Below are 22,127 nucleotides of genomic sequence, written 5' to 3' on the forward strand. Positions count from 1 at the left end.
GGCTCATTCCCTAGTACCAGGCCCAGTATAGCCCCCTCTCTGGTCGGATTATCTACATATTGTTCCAGAAAAACCTTCCTGGGCACACTTAACAAATTCCTCACCGTCCGGACCCCTCGCTCTAAGGGATTTCCAGTCAATATGAGGAAAAATAAAGTCTTCCACTGCAACAATTATTTCTGCATCTGCATCTGTCCAGAATCTGCTTACACATTCATTCTTCAACTTCCTGTGGGCTGTTGGGAGGTGTGTAGTACACCCCCATCATAGTGACTGCCCTCTTCCTGTTTCTGATCTCTACCCACAGTGTCTCATTACATGATTCTCCCAAGGTCTCCACCCTCTGTACAGCTGTAATATATTCCCTAACTACTATTGCAAATCCTCCACCTCTTTTGCCTTCCCCTCTGTCTCATCTAAAACACCTATATCCCGGAACATTTAGCTGCCAGTCCTGTCCCTCTTTTAACCAAGTCTCTGCTACCACAACCACAACCTGTTGGACTTTAACCTGGTGTTGTTGAACTTCTTACTGTGTTTACCACAACCACATCCAGGGTGAGGTATCTAAATGGATACAAAATTGGCTTCTTGACAGAAGCCAGAGGGTGGTTGTAGACGGTTGTTTTTCAAACTGGAGGCCTGTGACCAGTGGTGTGCCTCAGGGATCAGTGCTGGGTCCATTGTTATTTGTCATTTATATTAATGATTTGGATGAGAATATAGGAGGCATGTTTAGTAAGTTTGCAGATGACACCAAGATTGGTGGCATAATGGACAGTGAAGAAAGTTATCTCCAATTGCAACAGGATCTTGATCAATTGGGCCGGTGGGCTGACGAATGGCAGGTGGAGTTTAATTTAGACAAATGCGAGGTGATGCATTTTCGTAGATTGAACCAGGGCAGGACTTACTCAGTTAATGGTAGGGCGTTGGGGAGAGTTACAGAACAAAGAGATCTAGGGTGCATGTTCATAGCTCCTTGAAAGTGGAATCATAGAACATAGAGAAGGCATTCGACATGCTTGGTTTCATCAGTTAGAACATTGAATACAGGAGTTGGGATGTCTTGTTGAAGCTGTACAAGACATTGGTAAGGCCACACTTGGAATACTGTGTGCAATTCTGGTCACCCTATTAGAGAAAGGATATTATTAAACTAGAAAGAGTGCAGAAAAGATTTACTAGGATGCAACCGCGGCTTGATGGTTTGAGTTATAAGGAGAAGCTGGATAGACTGGGACTTTTTCTCTGGAGCGTAGGAGGCTGAGGGGTGATCTTATAGAGGTCTATAAAATAATGAGGGGCACAGATCTAGATAGTCAATATCTTTTCCCAAAGGTAGGGGAGTCTAAAACTAGAAGACATAGGTTTAAGGTGAGAGGGGAGAGATACAAAAGGGTCCAGAGGGGCAATTTTTTCACACAGAGGGTGGTGGGTGTCTAGAACAAGCTGCCAGAGGTAGTAGTAGAGGCGGGTACAATTTTGTCTTTTAAAAAGCATTTAGATAGTTACATGGGTAAGATGGGTATAGAGGGATATGGGCCAAATGTGGGCAATTGGGATTAGCTTAGGGGTTTTAAAAAAAAGGGCAGCATGGACAATTGGGCCGAAGGGCCTGTTTCCATGCTGTAAACCTATATGACTCTATGAGACTTTTAATTTCAGATTTTAAAAAAATTACTGAATTCAAATTTCACCATTCTGGCTGCGGTGGGATTCAAACCTGGGTCTTTGGATTGCTAATACCAGTGATAATGCCACTTTCCCACTGCCTCCTTGGGGCTTTAGCTGGAATGGGCTATAGTGCTGAGTAAGGTGCAGTGTCCCCTTTCACAGGAATATCCTCTGTTGAACTATTATGTGCTGGGTAACGCTCCACTCACCAGCTGTGTTCCCTTTACCCTAAATGGCTGGACTACTGTGTGCTGTTCCCTTTAACTGGAGTGACCGCACTGGTTTGCAGTGTTCCCTTAACCAGAAAGAATGTTTTGCTGTGCGCTGTTCCCTTTAACTGGAACAACTGCATTGCTGACAGTAAATCTCAGCAACCACCCAAAGAATGGAGGTCCCATGTCAACACGGTGGACGGAAATGTCACAACAGTGAAACCTATGTCAGGCTCGCACCTGCTTTGTTTAAATGTTATATTCATAAAACAGCAAAATAAAACCACTATTGTTGGAGAAACAGAGAAGCAGTCAATTCTTTTTTGACTTTTGTGATCTTGACAACTTGGCCTCTCCTCAGGAGCAGAAGCTATGGATTTATTCGCTGCTGCCAATCGACAGAGACTTCCCACAGCAAAAGCAACAAAGCCTTTAATTGACTTCAGATGTGTTCATTGGAATACTTCCTCACAGGGGTTGCACTTTGTAGCTTTAAAGGAACAGGCTTCAGCTCAGCAACAATGAATCACAGCCTAGACTGATACCCCAGCTAGTGTTTTTAAAACTGCATTATTGTCGTACTTGTATCAATATATTCATTTGAATTATCTCGTGAGTTTTTTGTTAAAGCATTTTTTTAAAGTTTATTTATTATTGTCACATGTACATTTACACTGTAATGAAATTACTGTGGGAATCTTCTAGTCGCCACACTCCGGGAGAATTTAGCATGGCCAATGCACCTTACTAGCACGGTCTTTTGGACTGTGGGAGGAAAGCAGAACCCCCTGGAGGAAACCCATGCAGACAATATGCAGACTCCGCACAGACAGTGACCTAAACCAGGAATCGAACCTGGGTCCCTGGTGCTGTGAGGTAGCAGTGCTGACCACTGTGCCACCGGGCCGGATTTCCTCTTGTTTCAATCAAAACGAACACAATATGAAGGCTAATACAGCACCTTCCCAACCCCTAACACCGAGAAGGACAAGGATAGCAGATACCTGGGAACATCACCACCTGCAAGTTCCTCTCCAAGTCGCTCACCATCCTGACTTGGAAATATATCGCCGTTCCTTTACCGGGGCTGGGTCAAAATGCTGGAATACCCTTCCTAATAGCATTGTGAATGTACCACGACAAGATGGACTGTAGGGGTTCAGGAAGGTGTTTCACCACCACCAACTTCCCAAGGGCAATTATTGATGGGTAATAAACGACGCTCACATCCCATGAATGAAAAGAACATAGAACATAGAACAGTACAGCACAGAACAGGCCCTTCGGCCCACGATGTTGTGCCGAGCTTTATCTGAAACCAATATCAAGCTATCCCACTCCCTATCATCCTGGTGTGCTCCATGTGCCTATCCAATAACCACTTAAATGTTCCTAAAGTGTCTGACTCCACTATCACTGCAGGCAGTCCATTCCACACCCCAAAAGAATTATATCGAGCATCTGCTGGGCTTTCTGTTGAACTTCCAGAGTGACCTTGATTACTCCATTGCAGCATATCAGTGTAGGAATGGATAGGGGTGGGGGGACTGTGGGTGGGTGGGTGGGGGTGAGGGTGGGGAGCGTGGATGGGTGGGGGTAGGGAGTGTGGGGGAGGTGGTAGACAGCAGTCAAATCCCTAAACATATCACTCAATAAAAGGGTGACACGGTGGCCCAATGGTGAGCACTGCGGCCTCGCAGCGCTAGGGACCCAAGGTTCCATTCCCAGCTTCGGGTGACAGTCTGGAGTTTGCACGTTCTCCCTGTGTCTGTGTGGATTTCCTCCCACAGTCCAAAGATATGTGGGTTAGGCTGATTGGCCATGCTAAATTGCCCCTTTGTGTCAGAGGATTAGCAGGGTAAATGTGTGGGGTTACAGGGATAGGGCCCAGGTTGGATTGTTGTCAGTGCAGACTCGAATACCTCTTTCTGCACTTCTATAAAGTGCTTAGGCAAATCATATTTGGCTGAAATTTTGATGATGTAACAGAGGGTTGATGAGGGTAATTCGGCTGACATGGTGTACATGGACTTCCAAATGGTGCTTGATAAAATGCCACAGAATAGACCTTGTCAGCAACTAACCTGAAGCTTATGCAATAAAAGGAAGAGCGGCAACCTGGGTATGAAGTTGGCTGAGTGACAGGAACAGAGTGGGTGGCAATGTTTGTTTTCCAGACTGGAGGAGAGTTTACAGTGGGATTCCCCAGAGGATATACACTAGGACTCCCCGGAGGATATACAGTGCGATTCCCCGGAGGATGTACTGTGAGATTCCCTGGGGAACATACAGTGGGATTCCCCAGGGGATATACCGTGGGATTCCCTGGGGGATATACAGTGGGATTCCCCAGGAGATATACAGTGGGATTCCCCGGGGGATATACAGTGGGATTCCCTGGGAGATATACAGTGGGATTCCCTGGGGGATGTACAGTGGGATTCCCCGGGAGATATACAGTGGGATTCCCTGGGGGATGTACAGTGGGATTCCCCAGGAGATATACAGTGGGATTCCCCGGGAGATATACAGTGGGATTCCCCAGGAGATATACAGTGGGATTCCCTGGGGGATGTACAGTGGGATTCCCCGGGAGATATACAGTGGGATTCCCTGGGGGATGTACAGTGGGATTCCCCAGGAGATATACAGTGGGATCCCCCAGGGATATACAGTGGGATTCCCCAGGAGATATACAGTGGGATTCCCCAGGGATATACAGTGGGATTCCCCAGGAGATATACAGTGGGATTCCCTGGGGGATGTACAGTGGGATTCCCCGGGAGATATACAGTGGGATTCCCCAGGAGATATACAGTGGGATTCCCCGGGAGATATATAGTGGGATTCCCCAGGAGATATACAGTGGGATTCCCTGGGGGATGTACAGTGGTATTCCCCGGGAGATATACAGTGGGATTCCCTGGGGGATATACAGTGGGATTCCCCAGGAGGTATACAGTGGGATTCCCTGGGGGATGTACAGTGGGATTCCCTGGGGGATGTACAGTGGGATTCCCCACGGGATATACAGGGCCCGATTTTATACATTGCGTCGCGCCCGGAAACGGGCGCGAAAACGTGGTAAGGTCGGGCGTGAGGCCATTAACGCGATCCGTGCCAGCGTCCGCGCAGATGCCCACTTTACCGAGGCCCGAAAATGGCCACGATCTGATTCGCACCTGAAACAGGCGCAACGGCGATTTAAGTGCATTTGCATGCATTTAAATTGAATTAATGAATTCCTGACCAACTTTGCCAGCATTTCCCCCATTACCATCGCGTTCACACGTCCAGGTTCAGCGCGAAACATACATGCTCGGCAAAGATCTGTTTCGGGCACTCCAGCAGCTGAAGAGGCAAGTTCAGAGCTTCCAACGGCTCTCTGACTCAGATCGGTGGTGGGAGGGGAGGGAGGCGGGTTAGATCATTCTCTGGTGAGGGAAGGAGGGAGGCCCGATCATTGTCTGTGGCGGTTGGCGGGGGGGGGGGGGGGGGGGGGGGTGGTGAGTGGGAGGGAGGAGGGCAGATTGTTGTCTGGTGGGGGGTGGTGGGGTGGGAGGGCAGATTGTTGTCTGGTGGGGGGGAGGAGGGTAGACTGTGGTCTGGTGTGGGGGAGGAGGGCAGATCATTGTCTGGTGGCGGGGTAGGCCAGATGGATCTCTGGTGGAGATGGGGGGGGGGGGGCAGGGGTAGAGGGGTCCGCTGCCACTCTGTGGGCGATCGGTGGGGGCGAAGAGGGGCAGAGGTTCATGTTCGGTCTGGGTAGTGGTGGGGGTGGGTGGGTAAGGGGGAACGTTATGTTGTAGGGGTGGGGGTGATGTCTGTGGGGGCCATCGCTCCCGCTTTTCGCTCCCGGGCCGCTTTATCTGCTTTCTGCGGCCCGGGAATGATGTGACAGCGGCGCAATTATCAATATTTTTCTGACTGCGCATGCACTGTTCGGAGTTCCGATCGTTTCGGGTGCGCTAAGCCCCGCCCACAGCACGATTCAGACCCGCGATTTTTTTTTCAGGCTAAGTGCGTATGGGGGCGCCTGAAAGCAGATTTCCAAGTCGGATCTGAATTGTGCCCAGATTCAGCACTTAGAATGAAAATGGTAAAATCGGGCCCACAGTGGGATTCCCCGGGGGTTGATATGGGGACCAATGCGCTTTTCCTGATGTCTTTTAATGAATGAGACCTGGGTGGGCACGGCACAAGTTCAACATTCTGGAATCATGAACAGTGAGGAGGATTGGTAATAGACTTCAGGAGGGTGTAAGTTGGTGCAGTGGTGGGTGAAGTGTCAGATGATACTCAGTGCTGAGAAGTGTAAAGGGAACATTTTGGATAGGGGAAGAGAGGCAAGAGGAAATAAAGTTTTCAATTGTAAAGCGGGTGCAGCCGCTGAGAGAGCTCAGACACATGAGCACTAATCAGCAAAGGTTGCGGGGCAAGTTGAGAAAGTGGTTCAAAGGAAAACCTAAGGAATTCTGGGCTTTATAAATAGATTCAAATACACTGTAAAAACAAGAATATTGTGGTGATCCTTTAAAAAACTCTGTTTTGGCCTCTATAGGAGTATTGTGCCCAACTTTGGGACTGCAAGTTAGGAAGCATGTAAAAGCTTTAGAGAGGGTGCAGAAATGATCTAATGAGATTGGTTCCAGGGATGGGGAAGCTGAGTCACATGGATAGGCTGGAGAAGCTGTAGATCTTCTCCTTAGAGAAGGCTGAGAGAATGTTTAATAGAGATGTTTAAAATCTTTAGCAGTTTCGACAGGATAGAAAATTAGGGGACTCCAATTTAAGCTGATTGGCAAAAGGAGTCATCGGAAACTTTGAGGGAAAGACTCTTTTATTCAGTGAGTGCTGAGGAACTGGATTGTGCTGCCTGAGAATGTGGTGGAGGACGATTCAACTTGGGCTTTCAAAAGGGAATTGGGTAAGAAACTGGCAAGAAAAATGCAGGGCTATAAGGAAAGGGCAAGGAATGGGATTAGCTGATTTGCTATTGCAGAGAACTGGCATGGACACGATGGGCTGAATGGCCTCCTTCAGTGCTGTAATCATTCTATGATTCTAAAATTAACAATGGCTCCAGCATCAGTGGCTCATTGTGGAAGAGAGTTCCAAACTTCTATTGCCCTTTGTGTGTAGAAATGTTTCAGAATTTCACTTCCAAATGGTTCATGTTTAGGCCATTCATCCTCAATCCTGGTGACCCCAACCTGCAGAAATAGTTTCTCTCTATCTGTTCCCATTAAGATAATTCCCACACTCCTGCAGATAGACAAGGGTTTAGTGTCAGGATGGTTTGCCGAGCTCCTTGTGAAGTCAATTTGTTTCCTCTTCTACCCTCTTTAACACAGCGAGTGGTTAGGATCTGGAATGCACTGTCTGAGAATGTGGTGGAGACAGATTCACACAGCGAGTGGTTAGGATCTGGAATGCACCGTCTGAGAATGTGGTGGAGACAGATTCACACAGCGAGTGGTTAGGATCTGGAATGTACTGTCTGAGAGTGTGGTGGAGACAGATTCACACAGCGAGTAGTTAGGATCTGGAATGCACTGTCTGAGAGTGTGGTGGAGACAGATTCACACAGCGAGTGGTTAGGATCTGGAATGCACTGTCTGAGAGTGTGGTGGAGACAGATTCACACAGCGAGTAGTTAGGATCTGGAATGCACTGTCTGAGAGTGTGGTGGAGACAGATTTCATCTGAATCAGAGCTGCCATGCAGGTCAGCTAAACCAATGTGAAATATGAACGTTAAGGGTGGCACGGTGGCACAGTGGTTAGCACTGCTGCCTCATTGCGGCAGGGACACAGGTTCAATACCAGCCTTGCGTGACTGTCTGTGTGGAGCTTGCACGTTCTCCCCATGTCTGCGTGGGTTTCCTCCGGGTGCTTCGGTTTCCTCCCACAGTCCCAAGATGTGCAGATTAGGCTGACTGACCATGCTAAAATTGCCCCTTAGTGTCCCAAGATATATAGTTCGGGGATGAGTGGGGTAGATATGTAGGGTTATGGGGTAAGAGTCGGTGCAGACTTGATGGGCCAAAGAGCCTCCTTCTGCATTGTAGCGATTACACGATTTGATTATGAAACTGAAGAGTTTGGTGCTTTGCTGTTTAGCCCATCTTGAAGACATCACCCAATTGTTGTTGGTCAGGCAGCTTCTAGACACTAGAGCTACTGATACCTACCAATCACACTCACACATTGTTGGTTTGGCCTGGATATGATTTTATTCGTTTTGCTTCCAGAAGCACCAGGGACAGTAATATTGCTAAGTGGGCTCTGCTTTCCATCAGCATTGCAAGACTCATTTCCTAATTTTCGCATATTGGCCGTAGCCATCGTCACTGAAATCCTGCAACTCTTCAACATCCTCCTCCTCCTCCTCCTCTTCCTCATCCTCTGACTCCTCTTCCTGAAAGTGAGCACGGAGAGACCTGCGGGGAGTGCGGAGCTGTAACGACATTAGGGCTTTAGTTAAGGAAGTAAATCACAGAGAGCGTCCCTGTCAAAAGAAAAAAATGCAGGCTAGAATTTCGTGGCTTAAGCACAAATGTCTTAAAATGACACCTGTGCATGAAGTGATGTTCAAAATCTGAATGTCTTCATTTAAAACGACGTCCTGTTATTTTAAACATGTGAAAATAGATAGTTTGAATTTTATAACTGCGCTTTATTCTCATATCCGCACATTGCAATTCAAAAGCAAAAGAATTTGGTCGGTGCCCAAGTGCCTGTCTGAAGCACTGGAATCACAAACAGAGATTAGGATACAGGGAGTTGTTACTAAATGCGTTTGTAAATGATGCTGACTTTTTTTCGACATCGACCAGATTCCACAGTCAGTGTCAAAGATCCACAAGACATTCCACAAAGATCTAGCAATCTCCATGGTAAGGATTTCCTCTTTCCTGGCACCAAATCAAGGAAATGTCAGGATCCACCAACAGTGATGTCATCAAACAGCCAATCACATTGAAGTATTCTCACAGACAGCAAACCTGTCCAAGACCACAAGAAACTACAAAAGGTCGAGAAGGAAGCCCAGTCCATCACGTAAACCAGCCTCCCATCCATTGACACTATCTACACTTCCCGCTGCCTTGGAAAAGCAACCAGCATAATCTAGGACCCCACTCACCCTGGACAATCTCTCTTTCATCTTCTTCCGTCAGGAAAAAGATACAAAAGTCTGAGGTCACGTATCAACCGACTCAAGAACATCTTCTTTCCTGCTGCCATCAGATTTTTCAATGGACCTACCTTATGTTAAGTTGATCTTTCTCTACATCCTACCTATGATTCTAACACTACATTCTGCACCCTCTCCTTTTCTTCTGCCCTGTGTACTCTATGAATGGTATGCTTTAGTCATCAAACTACAGACTTGGGAAAACCATGAACTAATTATTTAGTCAGATGGGAGAGTTTTCCCATCCTGCCGGCCATGGAAATTGTAGCAGGCAAGGGACTGACCACGCAAAGGTCCATTAACCTTGGGTGGGATTTTCTGGTTTTGGGCGAGAGTGGCTGCAAAATCCCACCCAGAAGGTTGAACACTTGGAACACAAATAACATTTGCACCACACACGTGCCAGCCAATGATCATCTCCAACAAAAGAGAATCAAGCTATCACCCCTTGATATTCAATGGCATTAGCACTGCTGAAACCCACACTGGCGTTCACCAGAAACTGAACTGGACCAGCTATATAAATACTGTGGATACAAGAGCAGGTCAGAGGCTGGGAATTCTGCAGAGAATAACTCACCTCCTGATTCCCCCAAAGCCTGTCCACTATCTACAAGACACAAATTGGGAGTGTGATGGAATACTCTCCACTTGTCTGGAAGAGTGCAGCTCCCACAACACTCAAGAAGCTCGACACCATCTAGAATAGAGCAGCCCACTTGATCATTAGCGCATTCACTCCATCCATCCCGGACACACAGTGGCAGCGGTGTGCACCATTTACAAGATGCAGCACAGCAACACACTGAGGCTCCCTCGACAGCACCTTCCAAAGCCCCAGCCTCTACCACCTAGAAGAACAAAGGCAGCTGATCATGGGAACACCACCACCTGCAGATTCCCCTCTAAGCTGCACATCATCCTAACCTAGAAATAGATCACTGTCGCTGGGTCAAAATCGGAGAATTCCCTCCCTAACATCACCGTGGGTGTACCGACACCCCAGGGACTGCAGTGGTTCAAGAAGGCAGCTCACCGCCACCTTCTCAAGGACAATTAGGGATGGGCAATAAATGTGGATGTGGCCAATAATCCCATGAAAGAAAAGAATGAAAAACCCGAATCCCACAGGCTGGTGCAGACTCAGTTGCCGGAACTTTCCCTTCCTGCCCACCATGGGAATCATAGCGGGCAGGGGCGGACCATGCAAGGGTTCATTGACCTCGGGTGGGAATTTCCAGCCTTGGGGCAAGTGCGGCCGGAAAATCCCGCCCAGTGGGTCAAATTGTCCCACTCTGCTCTATTCCACAATCCTATGATTAAAACTGGGTCCCTGTGATCTCTTGGGTTGGTTTTGATTGGCTGAGGGAAACAAGAGAGAAATTTTCCAGAGTAATTTTTACCTTATTCCTGCTGGACTTTTTTCTCTCCCTTCTTGCCTCTCTCAGGAGTTTACCTGGCTGCGGGGGGGGAGAGAGTGAAAGAATTGTTTAGTTCCTGGTGCTTCTGCTACCTTGGCGTGCTGCAGGCCTGATGGGCCAGATGGTCATTTCTTGCCCATCGCTTTTGAATCATTTCTTGCTGCACTAAATTATGCTCGCCTGCCTGTGGTGATATCTCAATGCCAGCCGTTTAACTGGGAAGGAAAGGTTGAGATATTTGTGTTACCTGACTGCCTGGAGAAGGTTGTAAACTGGAGCTGCCCTGGGACTGAGATGGCCGAGCGTCATTCTCAAATTCGTTGATGGAGATCTTTGACCTAAAGGCCTGTGGGAGAACGAAAATCACATACAACAGGTTAAAGGAGGAATTGAAAATGAAAGGGCATTGTGGAGGACTGTGGGAAACACTCGAGGGGCTGAATGGCCTCCCTTTGTTCCTACGGTGAGCCGTTTGCCCACTTGCTCCCAGGTTCTGGATCAAAGTGATTTAGGAAATGGGGAGGGGAAGAATAATCTTACCCAACCTCTATCATCAACACATCTTCTTGGGCAACTCAAAGACAGTGCTAACCATACTTGCAGAGATGTCGAATGGAATGCAAGGTCGACATGCCAAGGTTAGTCATAGAATCAAGGAGTCTTTTATTTCTCTCTGATTGGTCTGGGTTTTTATGGGTTTTTTTTGCCTCTCCCAAGAGATGACCTGTCTTTTGCCTGTTGTGGGGTATATTTATTGTGAAGGTACCACAATTGTGTGGCCCAGGCTGCATGGGTCAGTGGATCCTTTAGTTTGTCATTATTCCCACGAGACCTGACTTAAGGGTCCCAATAGAATCATAGAATCCCTACAGTTGAGAAGGAGGCCATTTGGCCCCTCGAGTCTGCACTGACTCTCCAAAAGAGCATCTTACCCAGACCCACCTTATCCCCGTAACCCCACACATTTACCATGGCTAATTTAGCATGGCCAATCCACCTAACCCGCACATCCTTGGAGTGTTGGAGGAAACCAGAGCACCCGGAGGAAACCCACACAAACACGGGGAGAACTCCACACAGACAGTGACCCAAGCTGGGAATTGAACCCGGGTCCATGGTGCTGTGAGGCAGCAGTGGTGACCACTGTGCCACCGTGCTGCCCTGGCCAGACCAGGTAAGGATGGCAGATTTCCTTCCCTAAAGGACATTAGTGAACCAGATAAGTCCTTATGACAATCGATAATAATTTCACGGTCACCGTTACGTAGACTAGCTTTCAATTCCAGATTTAATCATTCTATTTAAATATTAACCCAAGACCCCAGAGCCTGAGCCTCTGGATTACTAGTCCAGTGACATTACCACGCTGCTACCGAAACCCCCCAGGTTTTAAACTTCTAAGCTTCATGAGCGCTGCCTAGCATTAGGACATCAATTCACACACGTGTTCATCGCCACCAAGCCCTGTGGCACGAGGAATGTAAGGCAAGGTGACGAGGTGAGCCACCTCATCATTTTGTCGTATATTCCCAGCAGCAGGGTTACCTCACTACACCTTGGGTGGAATTTTCCAGTTGCACGCATCCCAAGACCTGAAATTCCTGCTCGAGCTCAACGGACCTTTAAATGAGCCGCCGAATTTTCTGTCTCAAAGAACAAAGAACAGTCCAGCACAGGAACAGGCCCTTTGGCCCTCCAAGCCTGCACTGATCATGATGCCTACCTAAACTAAAACCGTATGCACTTACGAAATCCATATTCTTCCATTCCCATCCTATTCATGTATCCGTCTCTCTTCTGGTATCTTCAGTTGCCCCTTAAATGCTGCTATCGTACCTGCGCCCACCACCTCCCCGGGCAGCGTGTTCCAGACATTCACCACCCTGTATTAAGAAACTTGTCTCGTACATCTCCTCTAAACTTTTCCCCACGCACCTTAAACCTATGTCCCCTAGTACTCGACTTTTCTACCTGAGGAAAGAGCATCTGACTATCCACTCTGTCCATGCCACTCATAATCTTGTAAACCTCCATCAGATCACCCATCAACCTCCGTCGTTCCAGTGAGAACAAACCGAGTTGATCCAACCTCTCCTCATAGCTAATACCCTCTAGACCAGGCAACATCCTGGTAAACCTCTTCTGTACCCTGTCCAAAGCATCCACATTCTTCTGGTAGTGTGGCCAATTGTACACAATTCTACGCTTCCCGCGGCGGGCAAGACGGAAAATTGCCGTTTGTGTTCTAGTCTCCCAGTCTTTTCAGCCTTGTCAAAGCCCACCTTGTTTGAGAGCTTTTGTCTTTCAACTCGATGTTTCAGTTATTTTATAAAAGGGTATTTTTAAAATCCCAGTCTAGATTTCTTGTAAATCCGTCTGTTGGATTTTTAAAGTTTTTTTACAAAGACTAAACTCAAGTTATTTCCATTCATACAGCCAGATCCTTCTCTTCATCAAAGTTGTTCAGGTGTTCGAAGGCATTTGTGTACATCTCAAGGGCTTTGGCGTGGAATATCATCTCGATTGTCACAAAGTTTGAGAAGATAGCCTATGAATAAAAGGAAAAAAAAATTGAGTTTTGCAAAGGGAATGATGCCGAGGTGGAGGCTGGATCATTAGAAATATTCAAAGTGGAGGTGGATAAATATTTGATAGATCGAGGAATAGAGATCTATGGGGAAATGGCACAGAAAAGGAGTTGAGGCCGGCATAGATCAGCAATGATGGTATTGAATGGCGGAGAAGGCTTGAAGGGCTTTGTGGCCGACTCCTGCTTCTGTTTCTTGTGTTCTCTAGATGGCTCCTTCAGTTCAGTTCTGGTGCTATCATATGCCCCCTGTTCTGATGCTGGATCGGCCTCCCTTTGAGAATTGCAACAGTTTGCGATGCTTTTACAGATAAACCTACGTGCCGTGTCAAGGTCGATAAAGCTTGATTGCCCAATAAATGAAAAGAGAGGAGATAATTTAGGAAGTGGTGCATCAGTGACACTAAGTTTTAGGTTTTAAAGAGCTAAATATCATCGAGTAAGGGAGGGGCTGGAGTTTCTCAGTTTGAAGTCCTTTAAGGATTAAGTTAACTTTATTCTTTCATCAGGTGTGGGCATCACTGGCTGGCCAGCATTTGTTGCCCATCTCTAATTGCCCTTAAATTCAGTGGCTTGCTAGGCCATTTCAGAGGGCCACTTTGTTGTAGGTCTGGAGTCACATGTAGGCCAGACCAGATAAAGATGGTAAATGGCAGAGGCATATAAAATTTAAAAAGGGGATTGCTAAAGTAAATGTAGACCAAATGTTTCCTCTTCTGGGGCAATTGAGAACAAGAGGTCACTGGTGTAGTTTGAGAGGCGGTAGATTTAAAACTGAGATGAGGGGGAACTACTTCTCGCAGAGGGTGGTGAATTTGTGGAACTTGCTGCGCGGTGGAGTCTGAACCGTTGAATGGTTTCCAGAGGGAGAGTGACATATTTCTAATAAAGAAAGGGAAAGGGGATTTGGGGAACAAGTGAGGAGATGAATTTGAGACCGGGGAAAGATCAGTCATGATCTGATTGAATGGCGGAGCAGGCTGTCGATGGCTTGGGCAAGGTTTAAATTAATGTGGCAGGGGGATGGGAACTGATGCAGGAAGTCAGAGAGAAGTAAAGTGGAAACAGAAACAAAAGGCAGTAAAGGGAAAAGTGGAAGGCAGAGAAACCAAAGACAAAAATCAAAAAAGGCCGCAGTATAGAGTACAGAGACTGTGGAGAACTCAGTGAATGAGTCCAGTAAGGCTAAGAGAAATAAAACACAGGGAGAGTGTACAAAACATGGCAGGCCATTTCAGAAGGCCACCTTATTGTGGGTCTAGAATCACATGTAGGCCAGACCAGGTAAAGATGGCAGATGGCAGAGGTATATAAAATTTAAAAAGGGATTGATAAAGTAAATGTAGACCAAATGTTTCCTGTAATGGGGCAATCAAGAACAAGAGGTCTGAGGTGTGTTTGCTTTAACACAAGGAGTATGACAGATAAGGTGGATGAACTTAAAGCTTGGATTACTATGATGTTGTGGAAATTACGGAAACTTGGTTGAAAGAAGGACAGGACTGGTATCTTAGCATTCCAGGATTTAGATGCTTCAGGTGAGGTAGAGAGGGTGACAAAAGAGGTGGGATTGTTGCTTTACTGATTAGGGAGAATATCACAGCTATACAAAGGGAGGACACCTTGGTGGGATCATGCAGTGAGGAACAGGAACGGTGCAATCACACTGTTGGGGTTGTACTACAGACCACCCAACAGCCAGCATGAAGTGGAGGAACTGATATGTCAGCAGATTATGGGGAAGATGTAAAAACAACAGGGTTATTGTGATGGGTGATTTTAACTTCCCCAACATAGACTGGGATTCCTTTAGTGTCAGGAGCTTGAACGGGGCAGAGTTTGTTCAGTGTGTCCAAGAGTGTTTCTTGAGGCAATGCTTGGTTTCATCGGTCAGAACATTGAATACAGGAGTTGGGATGTCTTGTTGAAGTTGTACAAGACATTGGTAAGGCCACACTGTGTGCAATTCTGGTCACCCTATTATAGAAAGGATATTATTAAACTAGAAAGAGTGCAGAAAAGATTTACCAGGATTTGATGGATTGAGCTATAAGGAGAGGCTGAATAGACTGGGACTTTTTTCTCTGGAGCGTAGGAGGCTGAGGGGTGACCTTATAGAGGTCTATAAAATATTGAGGGGCATAGAAAAGGTAGATAGTCAATATCTTTTCCCAAAGGTAGGGGAGTCTAAAACTAGAGGGCATAGGTTTAAGGTGAGAGGGGAGAGATACAAAAGTGTCCAGAGGGGCAATTTTTTCACACAGAGGGTGGCGAGTGTCTGGAACCAGCTGCCAGAGGTAGTAGTAGAGGCGGGTACAATTTTATCTTTTAAAAAGCATTTAGATAGTTACATGGGTACGATGGGTATAGAGGGATATGGGCCAAATGCGGGCAATTGGGATTAGTTTAGGGGTTTTTAAAAAAAAGGGCGGCATGGACAAGTTGGGCCGAAGGGCCTGTTTCCATGCTGTAACCTCTATGACTCTATGACTCTAATGTGTAGATAGTCCAACTTGGGAAGGGACTATCTTAGACCTGGTTCTGGGAAATGAGCCGGACAGATGATTGATGTCTCCATGGGGGGACCATTTTTGGAACAGTGATCACAATTCTATAAATTTCAAGATAGTTGTAGAAAAGGATAGAAGTCCCAGAGTGAAAGAACTAAACTGGGGGGAAGGCTAACTGTGACAGTATTAGGAAAGAGCTAAGGAATGTAGACTGGGGGCGGCTGTTTGAGGGTAAATTCACATCCGATATGTAGGAGTCTTTTAAAAGTCAGTTGTTAACAATTCAGGACAAGCATGTCCCTGTAAAAATGCAGGATAAGGATGGCAAGATTCAGGAACCCTGGATGACAAAAGAGGTTGTGAGCTTAGTGAAAAAAAAGCAGGCATTCATCAATTTCAGAAAATTGAAAACGGATAAGGCTCTTGAGGAATACATAAATAGCAGGAAAGAACTTAAACTGGGACTTAGGAGGACAAAAAGGGGCCATGAAATGTCCTTGGCAGGCAGGATTAAAGAGAATCTCAAGGTTTTTAATGTGTTTATAAGGAGGAAGAGGGTAGCTATGGAAAGGGTAGGTCCCCTCAAGGAGAGTGGAGGGAATTTGTGTGTGGAGCCAGATGAGGTGGGTGAGGTCCTTAATGAGTACTTTGCATCAGTATTCACAAAGGAGAAGGATGTGGTGGAAGGGGAGTGTAGAAAGGAGGATGTTAACATTCTAGGACATGTTGAAGTAAAAAGAGAGGAGGTATTGGAAGTTATGAAAAACATTAAGATGGATAAGTCCCCAGGGCAGGATAGGGTCTATCCCAGAATACTGAGAGAGGCAAAGGAAGAAATTGCTGAGGCCTTGGCCAAAATCTTTGTATCCTCTTTAGCCACGGGCGAGGTACCAGAGGATTGGAGAGTAGCTAACATTGTTACTCTGTTTAAGAAGGGCAAAAGAGACAATCCAGGAAATTACAGGCCTGTGAACCTTACATCAGTGGTGGGGAAATTATTGGAGAAGATTCTTAGAGACAGGATGTACTTACATCTGGAAGAGAATAGGCTTATTAGCGATAGGCAGCATGGATTTGTGAAGGGGAGGTCGTGTCTCACAAACTTAATCTTAGAAACCCTCCAGCACAGAAAGAGGCCATTCGGCCCATCGAGTCTGCACCGACCACAATCCCACCCAGGCCCTACCCCCATATCCCTACATATTTACCCACTAACCCCTCTAACCTACACATCCCAGGACACTAAGGGCAATTTTAGCATGGTCAATCAACCTAACCCACACATCTTTGGACTGTGGGAGGAAACCGGAGCACCCGGAGGAAACCCACGCAAACACGAGGAGAATGTGCAAACTCCACACAAACTTGATTGAGTTCTTTGTGGAAGTGGCAAGAAAAATTGACCAGGGCAGGGCAGTGGATGTTGTATACATGGACTTTAGTAAAGCCTATGATAAGGTTCCTCATGGCAGGCTGATACAGAAGGTGAAGTCATATGGGATCTGAGGTGAACTGGTAAGATGGATACAAAACTGGCTTGGACATAGAAAGCAGAGAGTAACAGTGGAAGGATACTTTTCTAACTGAAGGTCTGTGACAAGCAGTGTTCCACAAGGATCAGTGCTTCTGTTATTTGCAATATGTATAAATGATTTGGAGGAAAATCTAAGTGGTCTGATAAGTAAGTTTGCAGATTATACAAAAATTGGAGGAGTAGCAGATAGTGAGGAGGATTGTCAGAGGATACAGCAGGATATAAATCAGCTGGAGACCTGGGCCGAAAGATGGCAGATGTGAAGTGAAGCAATTTCCTACTGCAGAAGGAATGTATACAGTAAATGGTAGAGCCCAGAGAGATCTCAGAGGGATCTTGGCGTGCAGAGGCAATGGCCTAGTAGGGAAGCAATGGCCTAGTGGTATTATCGCTTGACTATTAATCCAGAAACTCAGCTAATGTTCCGGGGACCCGGGTTCGAATCCCACCATGGCAGATGGTGGAATTTGAATTCAATAAAAAATATCTGGAATTAAGAATCTACTGATGACCATGAAACCGTTGTCGATTGTCGGAAAAACACACCTGGTTCATTAATGCCCTTTAGGGAAGAAAATCTGCCATCTTTACCCGGTCTGGCCTACATGTGACTCCAGAGCCACAGCAATGTGGTTGACTCTCAACTGCCCTCGGGCAATTTGGGATGGGCAATAAATGCTGGCCAGCCAGCGACGCTCATGTCCCACGAATGAATTAGAAAAGATCCACAATTCCCTCAAGGTGGCAACTCAGGTGGACAAGGTGGTCAAGAAGGCGTATGGCCTTCGCTGGCCTTCATTGGCCAGGGCGTTGAGTATAGGAATTGGAAAATCATGTTGCAGCTGTATAAGACTTTGGCTAGGCCACATTTGGAGTATTGTGTACAATTCTGGTCGCCTCACTACTGGAAGGATGTTGATGCATTGGAAAGGGTGCAGAAGAGATTTACCAGGATGTTGCCTGGTTTGGAGGATATGGACTATAAAGAAAGGTTGAACAAACTTGGATTGTTTTCACTGGAGTGTTGGAGAATGAGGGGGGACCTGATAGAGGTTTACAAGATTATGACAGGTTTGGATAGAGTGGATAGTCAGAGTCTTTTTCCCAGGGTCGCAAGGTCGGCAGAGATTGAAAGTGAGAGGGGGAAAGTTTAAAAGAGAAGTAAGGGGCAAGTCTTTCACACAGGGGGTGGTGAATGCCTGGAACCCGCTGCCGGAGGAGGTGGTGGAAGCAGATTCTACAACAACGTTCAAGAGGCATCTGGATAGATACATAAATAGGCAGGAAATAGAGGGATATGGACCACGGAGAGGCAAGAAAATATTAGATTAGAGAGGCATCTGTGTCGGCACAGATTAGGTGGGCTGAAGGGCCTGTTCCTGTGCTGTACTGTTCTTTGTTCTTTGCTCGAAGGGCTGCATTTGCCTCCTTCTGCTCCTAATTCCTATGTTCCTATTTCCTTCCCTAAAGGACATCAGTGAACCAGATGGACTTTTACAACAATCCGCAATGGTTTCATGGTCCCTGTTATTGGGATTTTTCAATTCCAGATTTTTTTTTATTAATTAACTTCCACCAGCTGCTGTGGTGGGATTTGAACTGATGCCTCCAGAGGATTAGTCAAGGCCTACCAGATTCTAGTGGTATTGTCACTACCCTACTGTCTTCCTGGGTTCAAGTGGCAGTTTGTGGAAGGCTGTGGATCTCAGAATAACGTGAGGCAAGGAGTGTCCTGAGAGAAATTGAGGCACGATTTACTAGTAAAGGAATCAACTCCAATCTTCATACCTTAATGTCCTTCAGTTTTTGCTGCTGAAATTTGAGAATGATCTCCTCCAGCTGGTGTGTGGTGTGATTGACATCGACTGAAGCCTTCTGCACATTGGCTTCAGCCTGGGGAAGAAAACAACACTCTCATTCAGACAGCCATGTTCATTTGGAGGATGCAAATAAACCTTGCACAGATTCACTTTTGTGTGAAAGGTGCACTGTACTCCAAGGGGTGACATGCCAACACTATAGTTAAGAAAGCCCACCTATGCCTCTACTTTCTCAGAAGACTATGGAAATTTGGAATGTCCGCTACGACCCTCACCAACCTTTACAGATGCACCATAGAAAACATTCTTTCTGGTTGTATCACAGCTTGGTATGGTGTAGGGATGGATAGATGCTGGCCAGCCAGTGACGCCCATGTCCCATGAAGAATGAGAAAAAATATTCTGTCGGGGAGTTGGTGCAGACTCAATGGGCTGAATGGCCTCCTTCTGCACTGTAGGGATTCTATGGGACTTTCCCAACCTGTGTTGGTCAATATCACATTGGGTAGTACATTTGTCGACTGGTTAGTCAGGGGAATTCGTACATGGTCATTAATCATTACCACACCTCTTGGGTACAGCCACCTGTTCACATCCGTTGAAACAATCTATTTGGGGCTAAAAACGCACCAAACTACATCGTAAATAGCATGTCAACCATTAAAACATTTTCGGCTTTAAGCTGATTGGAAGTTCTTGTGTTTCAGATGCAGTTGTAAAAGCTACATACCAGAGACTGTAAAACTCAGTTAAGGAAAATACCCTTGCTGAATGACGAGATAAATATTTCTAATTTCATTTACATTCCTAAAAGGATGCAGCAGATTTTATAGCCTCTTGAGAGGCAGAACCCCCACTCTTATCTAATAAGACTGCCCGAGCATCGTATCATTGGGGGGCAGTCACAGTTCCGTTCAGAGAGATCAACACGGGGATTGGGGTTAAACTCTGCCCTATAAAATGCACCCTGATCATAGAAATCATAGAATCCCTACAGAAGAAAGAGGCCATTCGGCCCATCGAGTCTGCACCGACCACAATCCCACCCAGGCCCTACCCCCATATCCCTACATGCTTTACCCGCTAATCCCTCTAATCTACGCATCCCAGGACACTAAGGGGCAATTTTAGCATGGCCAATCAACCTCGCACATCTTTGGACTGTGGGAGGAAATCGGAGCACCCGGAGGAAACTCACGCAGACACGAGGAGAATGTGCAAACTCCACACAGACAGTGACCCAAGCTGGGAATCGAACCCAGGTCCCTGGAGCTGTGAAGCAGCAGTGCTAACCACTGTGCTACCGTGCCGCCCTGATATTCCCAAAACTGATGTGGAAATGCTGGTGTTGGACTGGGGTAAACACAGTAAAGAGTCTAACAACACCAGGTTAAAGTCCAATAGGTTTATTTGGTAGCTAGTGGCGTTTGCTACCAAATAAACCTGTTGGACTTTTAACCTGGTGTTGTTAGACTCCTTACTGTGATTCCCAAAACTCCCATTCTCATGTAACGTTTTATTTAGGTACACAAGGTAATCCGTATCTACTCACTGTTCTTTCATAATGTGCCCTGAGAAAGAGGTATTAAAAGAAATGTACCACGGGAGATACGAACATTTGAAATGATATAAGAACATAAGAAATAGGAGCAGGAGTAGGTAGATACAAAAGTGTCCAGAGGGGCAATTTTTTCACACAGAGGGTGGTGAGTGTCTGGAACAAGCTGCCAGAGGTAGTAGTAGAGGCGGGTACAATTTTGTCTTTTAAAAAGCATTTAGATAGTTACATGGGCATGATGGGTATAGAGGGATATGGGCCAAATGTGGACAATTGGGATTAGCTTAGGGTTTTAAAAAAATGGCGGCATGGACAAGTTGGGCCGAAGGGCCTGTTTCCATGCTGTAAACCTCTCTGACTCTATGACAAGAAGAGTGGTAATGATCGTGCTAACGACTAGGGCAGGTGCTAATAGTGGCATAAAGATCTGATAGTAGAATATGTTAATGTCAAAGAGTGAGCACTCTGAAAGCAAAGCATAGGAACAAGTTATAGACTAGCCCTGTGGTGGCAGGAGGGGTTTGGGAAAAAAATATCAAAATGGAGGCCGACGTTCATGGTCAAAGTTATTGAACTCAATGTTCGGAAGGCTGTAAAGTGCCTATTAGAAGATGAGGTACCCATTCCCCCAGTTTACGCTGGACTTCACTATAGCATCGTTGCAGGCCAAGGACAGCAATGTGGGCAGGAGAGCAAGATGGTGAATTTGATTTGATTTGATTTATTATTGTCACATATATTGGGATACAGTGAAAAATATTGTTTCTTGCGCGCTATACAGACAAAGCATACTGTTCATACAGTATATAGGGCAGAAGGAAAGGAGAGGGTGCAGGATGTTGTGTAACAGTCATAGCTAGGGTGTAGCGAAAGATCAACTTATTATAACGTAGGTCCATTCAAAGGTCCGATGGCAGCAGGGAAGAAACTGTTCTTGAGTCGGTTGGTGCGCGACCTCAGACTTTTTCATCTTTTTCCCAACGGAAGAAGATGGAGGAGAGGATGTCCGGGGTGTGTGGATTATGATTATGCTGGCTGCTTTTCTGGGGCAGTGGGAAGTGTAGACGGAGTCAATGGATGGAAGGCTGGTTTGAGTGGTGGACTAGGCTTCATTCATGACCCTTTGTAGTTTCTTCCGTCTTGGTCAGAGCAGGAGCCATACCAAGCTGTGATACAACCAGAAAGGATGCTTTCTATGGTGCATCTGTAAAAGTTGGTGAGAGTCAAAGCTGACATGCCAAATTTCCTTAGCCTTGAGAAAGTAGAGGCGTTGGTGTGCTTTCTTAACTTTAGCATCAGCATGAGGGCAGGTTGTTGGTGATCTGGACACCTAGAAACCTGAAGCTCTTGAACCCTTTCCACTTCATCCACTTGAATTGAAATGGCAAGCAACAGGAAGGTTGGGGTCGTGCTTGCAGATGGAGCAAAGGAGCTCCGCAAAGTGGTCACCCAGTGTGAGTTCTGTCTCCCCAAAGTAGAGGAGACTACATGGTGAATAATGAATGCAGTAGAGTAAATTGAAAGAGGTGCAAGTGAATCACTACTTCATCTGGAAGGAATCTTTTGGGCCTAGACAAGGAGGAGGGAGGAGGTAAAGGGTCAGTTGTCACA

At 46.3% G+C, this 22,127-nt stretch overlaps 1 protein-coding gene across 1 annotated transcript in view; it reads right to left on the minus strand.

Annotated features, from left to right (window-relative positions):
• Positions 1 to 8,158: 8,158 nt before the first annotated feature.
• LOC144492498 (CBY1-interacting BAR domain-containing protein 2-like) overlaps positions 8,159 to 22,127 on the minus strand; it is a 33,782-nt gene continuing 19,813 nt past the window's right edge. The window contains exons 5-9 of the mRNA XM_078210585.1: positions 19,689 to 19,694; positions 18,927 to 19,031; positions 12,942 to 13,055; positions 10,755 to 10,853; positions 8,159 to 8,348 (exon numbers count right to left, since the gene is read on the minus strand). Of these exons, the coding sequence (XP_078066711.1) occupies positions 8,202 to 8,348; positions 10,755 to 10,853; positions 12,942 to 13,055; positions 18,927 to 19,031; positions 19,689 to 19,694 (471 nt within the window). The 3' untranslated portion in view covers positions 8,159 to 8,201. The remainder of the gene's footprint in view (positions 8,349 to 10,754; positions 10,854 to 12,941; positions 13,056 to 18,926; positions 19,032 to 19,688; positions 19,695 to 22,127) is intronic.

The sequence above is a fragment of the Mustelus asterias genome, chromosome 4 (genome assembly GCF_964213995.1).
Source record: "Mustelus asterias chromosome 4, sMusAst1.hap1.1, whole genome shotgun sequence".
NCBI classification, from domain to species: domain Eukaryota; kingdom Metazoa; phylum Chordata; class Chondrichthyes; order Carcharhiniformes; family Triakidae; genus Mustelus; species Mustelus asterias.